The sequence below is a fragment of the Larimichthys crocea genome, unplaced genomic scaffold (assembly GCF_000972845.2).
Source record: "Larimichthys crocea isolate SSNF unplaced genomic scaffold, L_crocea_2.0 scaffold83, whole genome shotgun sequence".
Taxonomy (NCBI): Eukaryota; Metazoa; Chordata; class Actinopteri; family Sciaenidae; genus Larimichthys; species Larimichthys crocea.
Window position 1 is genome coordinate 1275210 of NW_020860930.1, and position 14205 is coordinate 1289414.

Consider the following 14205-nt stretch of genomic DNA (forward strand, 5'->3'; position numbering starts at 1 on the left):
CAGACTGAGCTGTAAACTGACCCCGGACCAGCCGAACTATAACTAATATTACATGTTAAACTACAGACTGAGCTGTAAACTGACCCCGGACCAGCCGAACTATAACTAATATTACATGTTAAACTACAGACTGAGCTGTAAACTGACCCCGGACCAGCCGAACTATAACTAATATTACATGTTAAACTACAGACTGAGCTGTAAACTGACCCCGGACCAGCCGAACTATAACTAATATTACATGTTAAACTACAGACTGAGCTGTAAACTGACCCCGGACCAGCCGAACTATAACTAATATTACATGTTAAACTACAGACTGAGCTGTAAACTGACCCCGGACCAGCCGAACTATAACTAATATTACATGTTAAACTACAGACTGAGCTGTAAACTGACCCCGGACCAGCCGAACTATAACTAATATTACATGTTAAACTACAGACTGAGCTGTAAACTGACCCCGGACCAGCCGAACTATAACTAATATTACATGTTAAACTACAGACTGAGCTGTAAACTGACCCCGGACCAGCCGAACTATAACTAATATTACATGTTAAACTACAGACTGAGCTGTAAACTGACCCCGGACCAGCCGAACTATAACTAATATTACATGTTAAACTACAGACTGAGCTGTAAACTGACCCCGGACCAGCCGAACTATAACTAATATTACATGTTAAACTACAGACTGAGCTGTAAACTGACCCCGGACCAGCCGAACTATAACTAATATTACATGTTAAACTACAGACTGAGCTGTAAACTGACCCCGGACCAGCCGAACTATAACTAATATTACATGTTAAACTACAGACTGAGCTGTAAACTGACCCCGGACCAGCCGAACTATAACTAATATTACATGTTAAACTACAGACTGAGCTGTAAACTGACCCCGGACCAGCCGAACTATAACTAATATTACATGTTAAACTACAGACTGAGCTGTAAACTGACCCCGGACCAGCCGAACTATAACTAATATTACATGTTAAACTACAGACTGAGCTGTAAACTGACCCCGGACCAGCCGAACTATAACTAATATTACATGTTAAACTACAGACTGAGCTGTAAACTGACCCCGGACCAGCCGAACTATAACTAATATTACATGTTAAACTACAGACTGAGCTGTAAACTGACCCCGGACCAGCCGAACTATAACTAATATTACATGTTAAACTACAGACTGAGCTGTAAACTGACCCCGGACCAGCCGAACTATAACTAATATTACATGTTAAACTACAGACTGAGCTGTAAACTGACCCCGGACCAGCCGAACTATAACTAATATTACATGTTAAACTACAGACTGAGCTGTAAACTGACCCCGGACCAGCCGAACTATAACTAATATTACATGTTAAACTACAGACTGAGCTGTAAACTGACCCCGGACCAGCCGAACTATAACTAATATTACATGTTAAACTACAGACTGAGCTGTAAACTGACCCCGGACCAGCCGAACTATAACTAATATTACATGTTAAACTACAGACTGAGCTGTAAACTGACCCCGGACCAGCCGAACTATAACTAATATTACATGTTAAACTACAGACTGAGCTGTAAACTGACCCCGGACCAGCCGAACTATAACTAATATTACATGTTAAACTACAGACTGAGCTGTAAACTGACCCCGGACCAGCCGAACTATAACTAATATTACATGTTAAACTACAGACTGAGCTGTAAACTGACCCCGGACCTGTCTGTGAGTGCTCCATGTTTCCAGTGTTCTGATTGGTCTGTGTGTCTCTGTCTCTTCAGGGTCCTCCACGTCCTGAGCCCTCACCCCGGCACGCCATCTCCCATCATGCCCGCTGACGTTGCCGTGACGATCTGCCTGGCTGGTTCTCCTCCTCTGCGCTCTTTCCTCAGTAACTATGACGACCGCCGTTCGTCATCAGCCGGCCTGTTGAAGCGCCGTGAACCGTGTCCGTCGTCCGTACACTGCAGTGACGCCTTCTGTAACAACATCACCACGGCGACCACAAGCTCTACGTCAGTGAGCCCAGAGCTGTGGATGACGAGGAAGAAGAAAAAGAAGAAGAGCGTGGTGTTTGCTGACGTTCGGGGGCTTGCGCTCACTGCCATCCACGTCTTTAACGAGGCAGAGGACTTCCTGCCGAGCGAGCAGCAGTTCCACCTGATAGAGTTAGAGGGCGCCACAGCTGGACTACACCTGGGAGACAGCAGAGGTGAGCGAAGATCAGCTGATCATTGACCCCCAACATGTCCCCTGAACTCTAACTAACCCTTTCTGATGTCTTTCTTTCAGAAGCTGCAGGTTGTGGCTTCGGTCTATTTCTGGACTTCATCCCGCCAGCTGCAGACTATCTGGACCTGAGGAACCGGCTCCGAGCCCAGCAGGTTTGTCTGGAGACTTGTTCTGTCCAAGAGCGTCTTCTCTCCGGCACCGTTCAGGTCCGAAACCTCTCCTTTGACAAGTCTGTGTCGGTCCGGATCACCTTTAACTCGTGGCGCTCCTTCCAGGACATTCCGTGTCTGTACCTGAACAACATCTACGGCTGCTCCGACACCGACACCTTCTCCTTCTCTGTGTCGGTACCGGAGGTCCTCGAGCCGTCCAGCACAGTGGAGTTCTGCATTCAGTACCAGACTCAGGACCACACCTTCTGGGACAACAACCAAGGGAACAACTACCGGCTGGCGATGGCACAGCCGAATGGTAGGCCAACCCGGAGTGCTGAGAATCCGGTCGGGCTGGTGATCCAGAGAGACCAGGCTGGAGAGAAGAGGGAGGAGATGGAGTTCGACCCATTTGGAAGTCCCAGGACGTCGGCGGGGATCTTCCCTGAGTGGCAGAGCTGGGGTCATGTCGAGACCAGCGCTCCCTACTGGTGAATCCACCACAGGACATGTTCTTAATGTTGGACCATCACGCAAGCACTGAACCCCCTCACAGCCTCTGACCCAGACGTGTCGGTCAGTACACTACAGACTGCTGAGTCATTTTAACTGCCCAACACGAGTTCTTGAAAGAACACCTGGACCCCAACAAACCAGTCCCACCACTGTATATGAGCCAGAGCTGGCTCAGGTCCGGTCCTCCTGTGCCAGAACCTGACCAAATGCCCGATTCAGCCGGACACCACAACAGCCGTCACAAGAAACCTTTAAAAAACTTGAGAGAGCTTCATAATTTAAATATGCAACAAACCGAGAAGCACAAAGGAGTCCAATGGGCTTTCACAAGGATCCGCGAGGTGACCTGGAAGCACTTCTTCTGGTCCTGGTTCTAATGGTCATACTGGCACCACTCTGCACTAACACTGTTTTATTGAGCTTCACCTGTCCTGGTCGTACCTTTGGATTGTTGCTTTGTTTTTTCAAAACAAATGACATGACGTCCAATCTGTCCAGACTCTAAAGACCAATCATATTTAATGTTTAATGAACCTCCAGGAGGTCCAAATGTTCACCCAGAGTTTATCTATCGTTGGTGCTGAATCCACATCTGAAGAACCTGATCAGGATCAGACCAGGATCAGACCAGGGTCAGACCAGGATCAGACCAGGATCAGCATGGTTCAGGATCAGACCAGGGTCGAAAGTTGTTTCATTGGTCCACAGCCTGAGTCATCAGTTGCCAGGCAGATTTTTAATATTGCTGTGATTCCTGAATCATGTGACTGCAGCGTGATGAGGTCAGAGGTCACGTGTTTTAGTTTTTTTCTCTTTGCGTTAGCTTGAAAGCACTGTCACTGTTAGCATGTAGCTGTGGTATTTCTGTTGCCGTGGTAACACGTCGGTGACCGTTTCTGTTCTGGGATGTTTGCTCTTCATTTCCTGTAGCCTTGTTGTCATGGTAACCACTGTAGCTGGAGAGCTAAAGACACACCTGCACTTTGTTAGCACCTGTAGCCTTACCGTGTGTGTGTGTGTGTGTGTGTGTGTGTGTGTGTGTGTAAAGCATGTGACAGGAAGTGGAACATGGATGTTTGGATGTAGTTTTCTGTGGACTCGTGCTGCGTTCAGGTCACGTCAGATTTATTGTCAATAACAGCTGTAGACACCTGGTGCATTGCCTGGTGTGCTAATGCTAATGTTGCTATCAGTGGATGGATGAAGCTCTTTATTCTGACGTGACCTGAATGCATCACTTCAGATAGTGACCGGTTAGCCAGAGTTAGCCTGTGCTAACTTAGCAGATATGATTAATTACCTGCTATGTAACGATGTCATGATGTAAGCAGGAAGTGATGTAAGGAGGGGATGAGTGACTGTACCTTTTGTGTGTGTCCTTTCAGAATAAAAGTCTAACGTTTATAATGTTTGAAGTGTTTTTGTTTCTTTCAAAACACAGACTGTTACTCCACAGCTAGCATCAGTGGCCGGACCGAACAGAACCTCAGAACCAGCAGTGTCCAGTCTAACAGTGAACACGGCGACAGAACCTCTGAACCAGCAGTGTGCAGTCTAACAGTGAACACAGAGACAGAACCTCAGAACCGGCAGTGTCCAGTCTAACAGTGAACACAGCGACAGAACCTCTGAACCAGCAGCGTCCAGTCTAACAGTGAACACAGCAACAGAACCTCTGAACCAGCAGTGTCCAGTCTAACAGCAAACACAGAGACAGAACCTCTGAACCAGCAGTGTCCAGTCTAACAGTGAACACAGAGACAGAACCTCTGAACCGGCAGTGTCCAGTCTAACAGCGAACACAGCGACAGAACCTCTGAACCGGCAGTGTCCAGTCTAACAGTGAACACAGCGACAGAACCTCTGAACCAGCAGTGTCCAGTCTAACAGTGAACACAGCGACAGAACCTCTGAACCAGCAGTGTCCAGTCTAACAGTTAACCCCGCACCGAACCTCTGAACCAGCAGTGTCCAGTCTCAACAGTGACACAGCGACAACCGCTGAACCAGCAGAGTCCCGTCTAACAGTGAACACAGCGACAGAACCTCTGAACCAGCAGTGTCCAGTCTAACAGTGAACACAGCAACAGAACCTCTGAACCAGCAGTGTCCAGTCTAACAGTAACACGAGCACAGAACCTCTGAACCAGCAGTGTCCAGTCTAACAGTGAACACGAACAACCTCTGAACCGGCAGTGTCCAGTCTAACACGTTAACACAGCGACAGAACCTCTGAACCGGCAGTGTCCAGTCTAACAGTGAACACAGCAACAGAACCTCTGAACCAGCAGTGTCCAGTCTAACAGTGAACACAGCGACAGAACCTCTGACCATCGTGTCCAGTCTAACAGTGAACACAGCAGCCTATCGAGGTGGTTTTCTTGTCCTGTTTGGGTTTGGACTCAGAGCCTGTGCTCCAACTCGGTCCAGTCCGGCTGCTGAGCCCGGTTCTGTTAGCATGCTGCTCATGCCAGCAACGTCATAGATGCCTCATCAATGTTCGTCATTGAGGTCACCTGTGGGTTGTCGGAGGACATCAGAGGGAAAAGCAGCAAATATATATCGTGTTAAAATCTGATCCAGTTTGAATAAAGTTCTGAAGCTGTGGTTCTGTTCAGTGATCAGTGACCCAGAAAAAAAGGCGTCAAGTTCAGATTGAAGCTGATGGCGAGAGATCTTGTTTCAGCCATCAGATTAAACAGCTGAATGAATGAACACATGAACATTGACTCAGCTCAAACTCCACTGATTCAACAGAAGATGACACAACTAAACAAGATTAACCTGACAGACAATCAGCTGATGTGTGTCATCCACAGACTGACATTATGTAACACAGATTAAAACGTCCCCGCAGACTGACGTCCCCGCAGACTGTCTAAAACCTGGCGTAGTCTCCGCGCGTCCCCGCAGACTGTCTAAAACCTGGGCGTGTCTCGCGACGTCCCCGCCGACTGTCTAAAACCTGGACGTAGTCTCTGCGACGTCCCCGCAGACTGTGTACCTGCGTAGTCTCTGGGACGTCCCGCCGCAGACTGCCTAAAACCTGGACGTAGTCTCTGTGACGTCCCCACAGACTGTCTAAAACCTGGACGTAGTCTCCGCGACGTCCCCGCAGACTGTCTAAAACCTGGACGTAGTCTCTGTGACGTCCCCGCAGACTGTCTAAAACCTGGACGTAGTCTCTGTGACGTCCCCGCAGACTGTCTAAAACCTGGACGTAGTCTCTGTGACATCCCCGCAGACTGTCTAAAACCTGGACGTAGTCTCTGTTACGTCCCTCAGCCTCAGTGTGACAGTTTAGCACCAATGAGAGTCCAGACATGGAGTGAATAATAATAATAACAATGTGTTTAATAGTTGGTCGGGTTAATAACACGTACAGACAGGCTGCTGTGGTCTGTTCCAACAGGAACTGTGCTTCAACACTTTGGTTACATCATCTGCATAGAAATATCGTCATCATCATAAAAACATAAGTGCTTATTGAAGTTGTGCAAAACAAAATAATACTGTCGAAGAACAAACAGATGAAACATAACACTGAATATGGCATCGTATTCCTTCATCACAGTGACGAACTGTACCGTGAAAACACTGATGTGAGCTCATCACTCTGCTGCTCCACAGAGTCCAGAGACCTGCAGAGACCACCAACTGAAATGTGTCCGATATGTACGATGTGTCATCTCATCTGTCATATCTGAGAGAAAAACCGGGTTCAGAACTTGAGAGGAATCTTCAGGTCCAAATGTGTCGAATAAAACTAAAAAGATGTCAGCTGATCAGCAGTGCCAGGGACTAGATTGGACAAAGCAGCAGAGTGATGACTTCTTCAGTTTGTTCTCTTTGACGTCAAATTATGGCTTCAACAGTGCAAACAGCCCCAACACAGTCCGACAGGACCCGACCAGACCTGACCGGACCCAACAGGACCCAACCCTGATATCCACAACAGCAACAACACAGTTCAGTTCACTTGTGCGATGTCCGAGGGTCTTCATCCTTCAACAACAATAAAAATAATAAAGTTCTGAAGAGCTTTGGTTCCTCCTTTGTGTCGACACTGAAGTTGCATCGATCTTTGGATCAGAGAAATAAATTAATTTATCTGGACTGAGAACACAGAATCAACCCGATCAGAGCGTTCACTAATCTAACATCACACACGTGTCGTAAAATAAATATGACTTCATATTCTCATATTTAAATCTGATTATTATGAGAGAAGAGCTCCTGAAACGTCTCCAGAGGTCAGACTAACAGCTGATCTGAGGTCAGTCTGCTGTCATAATTGTATTCTGATGTTCAGTTGAGACTGAACGGATCTGTGAAGGTTCTCAGTTATCAGGTCAGAGTCTGTTAAAGGTTCCCGTAGTCAGCTGGACTGGTTTGTTTGGATCAGGTATAACTGAAAGTCTAACTGATATCTGGAGGCTCTTTTCTCCATCAGTCAGGTTGAAGTCACCTGAATGAAGGTGTGAATGGAGACTTTAACAACATCCAGGTGACCTTAATGACCTCCAGCTCCTGAAACTTCCCAACGGTCAGAGAACCTTCAACAGGACCTTCAACAGATGTGTTTTAAACCTAAACTCTATAGCTTTATTCATCAATCCTCCTGCTCCTCCTCTACAGACAGATGTTGATCTGTTTGGCCAGCTCTCGGTCCAGGTCATGGATAAGAGTATCGAAGTCCTTCAGACTGAGTCGGCAGTTAAACGGAGCGTCAAAATCCATGAAGTCGTCCACATACAGACCTCCACCTCCTCCGGATGAAGACCACGACTGCTTCTTCCCCACATCCTCATCCCCGCTGCCTGAAACGAGAACATAAAGAAGTGAGAGACAGGAAGACCCTTACGGGGAGCAGCACAGACAGGACGGAGGTCTACAGGACAGTGGTGGTGAACGTCGGCAACCTACAGGCAGCCAGCGACCTGCACTGGCTGCCTGTAGCTGCCAGAATTAAACACAAAGCTCTGACGCTAGCCTACAAACCCACCTCAGGATCTGCCCCTGCCTATCTCAGGATCTGCCCCTGCCTATCTCAGGATCTGCCCCTGCCTATCTCAGCGTCTTACTAAAGGCTCACGTCCCGACCAGGGCGTTACGCTCCGCTCATACAAACCGTCTAGTTGTACCCTCGCCTCTCGCAAAGCGAGGTCACTCTAAACTCTTCTCTGTGGTCGTCCCCAAATGGTGGAATGACCAACGGCTGCTAGAACAGCAACATCCCTTTCTACCTTTAAAAAACTTGTAAAAACCTTTCTGTTTCCAGAATGCTTCCCTGCCTAACAAAACTAACAACTACTCTGTGTCCTTTACACCTTTCTCAGCTTATGTCTTCCTCTGTAAGTCGCTTTGGATAAAAGCGTCTGCTAAATGCAATGTAATGTAATGTGATGTGATGTAATGTAATGTAAAGTAATGTAATGTAATGTAAAGTAATGTAATGTAATGTAATGTAATGTAATGTAAAGTAAAGTAAAGTAAAGTAATGTAATGTAATGTAATGTAATGTAATGTAAAGTAATGTAATGTAATGTAATGTAATGTAAACCTGTTTACCTCCGTCACTCTCACTTCCTGCCACCTCGTCATAATCGGCCTCCTGTCCGGACAGAAGATCTCGACCACAGATGCTCCAGTCTCCGGCGTACCGGTTGATTGGTGGTGGACTCTCCAACCGGGCTAGACCGCCACGGCCACGACGTGACACCACTACCTCCTCCTCTCGGTTCTGGGGCAGAGCCAATCGCAGTGCAGGATGTCGCTGCTGCTGACTTAAGAGGTTCGGGGGAAGGATGGGGGACGGACGCAGGTCGATGTGGTCATCTACTGGGACTCGGTGGGTCGGCACTGTGGAAGAAGATACGACAAGATGATGATGCTAAGCTAAGTGACACCTTCAACTCTACTGAGTCTGCTCAGTAGCGCCTCCTGTCTCACCTGGCCACAGCTGCAGCAGGTAGTGCAGCGCCTCGATATGTCGTTTGAAGTCCACCGCACTCGCTATCTCCTCACCGTGACCAAATCCTTTCCCTCCTCCTCTTCCTCCCCTCCCTCCTCCTCCTGCTCTCCAGGCCTCCTGGGTCGGGGTGAGGAGCACTGGGCCAAAGCAGACGGCGAGGTTCTGATGGGTCATCCGGTTGGATGAGCTGAAGGATGCCACCAGGCTAAGGTGGTCCAGCAACAGAGACAAGGTGGCCTGGAGAGAGAGAGAGCTCTAAACCAGACCTCGATGTCCACGAGGGGTGGTATCAACAAAAGGTACAGCCTCCTTGTTAATGTCAATATAAACTTTATGTTCTTCTCCACACAGCTCGCTCTGAAGGATTTATATTACATGTTTCACATCTGCAGTAAAACGACTGGAGGGTTAAGCTATGCTGTTGGATTTCTACGGATGGATACCCCAAGTTGAGATGTTAGTGTCTGCAACATTTGCTTGGTTCCCCCCTGCAGGTTCCTGTCTCAGCTATAAAGAAAAAACTGTTTCTGAACTTTACGAGCACAAAGTAGTTCAGAAGATAAATGTCTCTGCAGATCTGTAGGAGGAGGGTGTTCTCGGTAAGCCAATGCAAAGACCTCAATACTGCATCAAACCTGCTGAGTGACTGATCTGTGAACCGATCGACTGTTGAACAGTTGATGTTTAAAGAAGCCAGCTAGACAGATATCTGTGCTGACTTCTTCTGCAACTTCATACACAAGACTGTCGACATAGACACATTGTGCTGATCTCCATGAACAGATATAAACATAAACACAGATGAAAGTTAATAAAAAGATAAACTGTCGTCAGATGAAAGCCAATTGTATTTTGGCCAATGTGCTCTGCCTCTTTACCCTCTCTGGAGGTGGTAGACAGGACAGCAGCTCCACAGTGCTCTGGGCCAGCTGAGGATCAGGGGTCGCAGGTGGTGCAGGTGGGGGTCGTAGGGTCATGGCCTCCCTGACAACCTGATATAGAGTCCTGGTGATGAGCTGAGACGGCAGCTCCCGCAGGTAGTCCTTCAGTATACCTGAGAAAGCACAGAGCACCGAGTCGCCATGGTCAAGTCCTGAAGATAAACTGACTGTGGCCATGTATAAGAAGTCCTCAGGTGACACTCACCTGTGATGACGTTGATGTCGGGGTAGAGGTCCTCGCTGAGGCACACAGCTGAACTGTTCCTCTCAAACCAATCCCTGAGCTCCTTCTTCACAGCTGCAGAACCACACAGTCTGTACAGACCAACCACCTGATGGACAGATGGGCGACAACAGACAGGTGAGTCCTGAACCAGGTGAGTCCTGAACCAGGTAAGTCCTGAACCAGGTAAGTCCTGAACCATATGTCATACCTTCAGTCCTCTTCGTTCGATCTCTGCCACAGATTTCTGGATCAGCAGAGGGATTGGGGATGCAGATCCTTCTTTCTCCACCAGGTGGTGCAGTTCAACTCCAAACACATTAGCAGGCACTGATGTGTCACAGCTGGGCTGTGGGGAGGAAGTACTACAATCAGTATGGTAGTATTTTCAGATTACTGCAGTAATACTGTCACTGATTGTGAGGTCATACATAGTATCATGAATGTCACTGTGGGTATAAAACAAAGCCTGTGAATGTTGTAACACGTCCAGGTCGTCTGTGTACCTGAGTGTCCCACTTCTCCTGCAGAGACAGTTTGACATAGAGAAGTCCTCTGGGCTCGAGCTTCACGCAGAGCTGCTGACTCCGACTCCCTGAGAGATACACGAGCTTCATCAAAGCAGGGTAAGAATATTCATACAACAATGGACGAGTTCAAATACTGCAGTGAACCTTTAAAGAGTGGAGGGATAGAGACTCCACCGAGACAGCACACTCTGTTTCTTGTTGGACCGCCTGAAGTCCGACCCGGGTCCGTCCCTGATCTCGACCTGCCGGCTGCCTGTGGACCGGCTGCTGAAACATCACATGAAGATTTGAACCGTTTGAGTTCAGACACGTTTTTATCGAATCCTCAAACAGTCCGATCAGACTACCAGATGTAGTAGTTATAATAGTATTAGTAGTACGTGGTGTTAGTATTAGTAGTACGTGGTGTTAGTATTAGTAGTACGTGGTGTTAGTATTAGTAGTACCTGGTGTTAGGACGACGATGCGGAGCTGGCGGGCTCGCTCCAGCTCCAAGTGGAAGGCGTGGTTTAATGAGAGGGCGGAGCCTCGCAGGGTCAGGAGGGCGGTCCTCGCTCTCGTCGCCCCGTCGATCTGGATGGCGAGGAAGACCTCCTTACTGTCCTCGGACCTGAGAGGAGAGACCAGAACCACCATCCATCCTGATCCAAACCCACTTATTGTTCACGACTCTCTGGCAGTATGATCTCATGTGAGCTCGTCCAGGTGTTCCAGGTGTGTTCCTACCTGCTGGTCTTCATCTCCTCCAGGCCCAACAGGTGGACGGTCAGTAAACCTGTCACCCTCTGGCTGCATCGCTGTGGATCAGAGCCCACGTACAGTCGGAAGGAACTGACGTCACACGCCGTTTCCTGGGAACTTGTGAGGGGAGGGGCCTGTTGCCGTGGCAGCAGCTCAGGGGAGTCCCCGTCACTAAGGTAACCTAAAATGAGAACACACATTTGACATGTTGGGTTCATACTGTGGAGATACAGGTGAGCTATGATCGCAACACAGCTCTGTTAGCTCTGTTAGCGCCATGGTTAGCTCTGTTAGCTCTGTTAGCTCCATGGTTAGCTCTGTTAGCTCCATGGTTAGCTCCATGGTTAGCTCTGTTAGCTCCATGGTTAGCTCCACGGTTAGCTCTGTTAGCTGCACGGTTAGCTCTGTTAGCTCTGTTAGCGCCATGGTTAGCTCCACGGTTAGCTCTGTTAGCTCCGTTAGCTCCACGGTTAGCTCTGTTAGCGCCATGGTTAGCTCCACGGTTAGCTCTGTTAGCTCCATGGTTAGCTCTGTTAGCGCCATGGTTACCGCCACGGTTACCTCTGTTAGCTCCACGGTTAGCTCTGTTAGCGCCATGGTTAGCTCCACGGTTAGCTCTGTTAGCTCCACGGTTAGCTCTGTTAACTCCATGGTTAGCTCCATGGTTAGCTCTGTTAGCGCCATGGTTAGCTCCACGGTTAGCTCCACGGTTAGCTCTGTTAGCTCCATGGTTAGCTCCATGGTTAGCTCTGTTAGCTCTGTTAGCTCTGTTAGCTCCACGGTTAGCTCCACGTTTACCTCCTTTGCTCGCCGAGCGTCCTCTCGATGATCGCCGCAGAGGTCTGGCTGGAGGGGCGGAGCTATCCAGGTGATATCTGCTGATTACATTCTGATTGGCTGATGATGACGTTGTGTTTGTACTCGTCGACTCGTCTCCGCCCCCTCTGGTGTCGTTTCCGTGGCGATGGGTGCGTGAGGAGCGGAGGCTGAGTTTGCGGCGTAGCTCTGGAAGTTTCTTCATCTTCATGGAGAGTTTCCTCACCGTACCTGGAGACCTCAGCCTGTCCATTACACTGCCGGACACGCCCCCTTTCTTCTGGGAGGCGGGGCTAGAGTCTGAGGGGGGGTGGTCTGAGGGGGGCAGACACAAAGCATGAACATGTGACCCATCACTGAGTGCTCACCTGGTGCAGGTGTCTTACCTGTGCGCTCTGCTGTGATGTCACCAGCATGGTGGCTAACACTCGGGTTGGCGCCTTCCAGTGGACAGTCGCCATCAGCTGACCCGAACCACATGCCTCCCGTCTCGGCTCTGGTATCTCCTGGCCCCACCCTCCTTGTTGCTGCTCCTTCCTCCCTCTCATCCCTCCTCCTCCACACCTCCTCCTCCCTTCGTGCACCTCCTCCTCCGTCCTCCTCCTCAGGGATCGGGTTGTACCAGATGTTGCTGCCGCTCTGCTCCTGCCGCCCACAGGCCTCATCTGAAGCCTGGACCTTTCCTGAAGACAGCACCCAGGCTCGACTGCTCCGATCCAGGCTTTGTAGATACGCACGCTGGCCTGATTTGTTGCTGACGGAGGTGACGGAGGTGGAGGGCGCATCAGGGGAACCTCCTGGTGGATGGAGCACCTCCTGGTGGACTGTCGTCGAGCTGACTGGAGCACAGGAGGAGCCGGTCATCCTGTCAGCACACTGCTCCGTCTGTGAGGGGAACAAGAAGAGGAGGTGTCAGACACCAGGAGGCCTGAACCCTGAAGACTAAGAGGAGGCGTCAGACACCGGGAGGCCCGAACCCTGAAAACTAAGAGGAGGCGTCAGACACCAGGAGGCCTGAACCCTGAAGACTAAGAGGAGGCATCAGACCCTCCGTACCTTATCCTGTGCCAGCCTCTGACTCCACACTTGCCCAGGTGCATCATGGGATGGTCGCTCGGAGGTTCTGGGGGCGTGGCTTGAGGGCAGGATGGTGGGCGGAGCCGCAGACCCCTGTCGTGCCCACGACTGTTTCTTAGCGACTGTGATGTGGTTCCGTGGCGGTGAGGGCGGGTCAGGGTCAGCTGCTGTCCGAGTGGTCGCCATGGATGGTGATGACGGTGATGAAGACGTCTGGAGGACAGCGTCCGACTTCACGGGAACATCTGCAGGATCACACACACACACACACACACACACTCTGTTATCAACAACCTGAAGGATCACATGTTGCGTGTTGTGTGATGGACAATCAGCTGTTTGATGATCACATGATCAGCTCGCTGCACATGCTCAGAACAAACCCTGTGTGTGTGCTTCAACACGGCCTCACAGAATCCTGCTCTCTGATAGGCTGGAAGTTTAACTGCCAGTAACCATAGCAACGGGACTGATGCTGAACAGGTTGTTCACAGTTGTTGGGCTTGGTTCTGGTTTTGGTTCAGTTCTGGTCTGGGTCTTGTTCCATCTCTCTCTGTCTCTCTCTCTCTCTGTCTCTCTCTCTCTCTCTCTCTCCATCTGTAAACCTTCATGTCTCATTAATCATGTCACTAACTAAACTTCTTCCCTGGAGTTCCTGTCTCTGTCGTCCAGCAGGTTCTCGTGGATCGTGGCTGCTGCTGTGGTCCTGCATGACGTCCACTACACATATTACTACTGTCATTATTGCTGCCATATCTGCTACTGTAATCATTTTATCAGTCATTGTAATTCATTGTCATTTTATCAGTCATTGTAATTCATTGTCATTTTATCATTCATTGTAATTCATTGTCATTTTATCAGTCATTGTAATTCATTGTCATTTTATCAGTCATTGTAATTGTACAATATGTTTGTGTTGATTTGTCCTGTACACGTGACATCTATTGCACGTCTGTCCGTCCTGGGAGAGGGATCCCTCCTCTGTGGCTC

The 14205-nt window shown here is 49.2% G+C and overlaps 2 protein-coding genes across 5 annotated transcripts in view; one reads left to right on the forward strand and one right to left on the reverse strand.

Annotated features, from left to right (window-relative positions):
• The first annotated feature begins 1690 nt into the window (after positions 1-1690).
• Positions 1691-4321, forward strand: LOC104938735 (protein phosphatase 1 regulatory subunit 3C-B). The gene is made up of 2 exons (XM_019269013.2): positions 1691-2222; positions 2303-4321. Exons 1-2 carry the CDS (start codon positions 1691-1693, stop codon positions 2887-2889), a joined length of 1119 nt encoding a protein of 372 aa, XP_019124558.1. The 3' UTR covers positions 2890-4321.
• A 1918-nt stretch (positions 4322-6239) lies between these two features.
• The window catches only part of syde1 (synapse defective Rho GTPase homolog 1), a 13328-nt gene continuing 5362 nt past the window's right edge, over positions 6240-14205 (reverse strand). For 3 of the 4 annotated variants that reach the window (XM_027277079.1, XM_027277081.1, XM_027277082.1), the window contains exons 2-14: positions 13192-13457; positions 12522-13020; positions 12118-12450; positions 11305-11500; positions 11025-11188; positions 10723-10845; positions 10555-10643; positions 10260-10397; positions 10031-10157; positions 9763-9938; positions 8863-9121; positions 8482-8772; positions 6240-7730 (exon numbers count right to left, since the gene is read on the reverse strand). In XM_027277079.1, the coding sequence (XP_027132880.1) occupies positions 7543-7730; positions 8482-8772; positions 8863-9121; positions 9763-9938; positions 10031-10157; positions 10260-10397; positions 10555-10643; positions 10723-10845; positions 11025-11188; positions 11305-11500; positions 12118-12450; positions 12522-13020; positions 13192-13457 (2849 nt within the window). In that variant the 3' untranslated portion in view covers positions 6240-7542. The remainder of the gene's footprint in view (positions 7731-8481; positions 8773-8862; positions 9122-9762; positions 9939-10030; positions 10158-10259; positions 10398-10554; positions 10644-10722; positions 10846-11024; positions 11189-11304; positions 11501-12117; positions 12451-12521; positions 13021-13191; positions 13458-14205) is intronic. The other variant, XM_027277080.1, reaches the window with a different exon arrangement.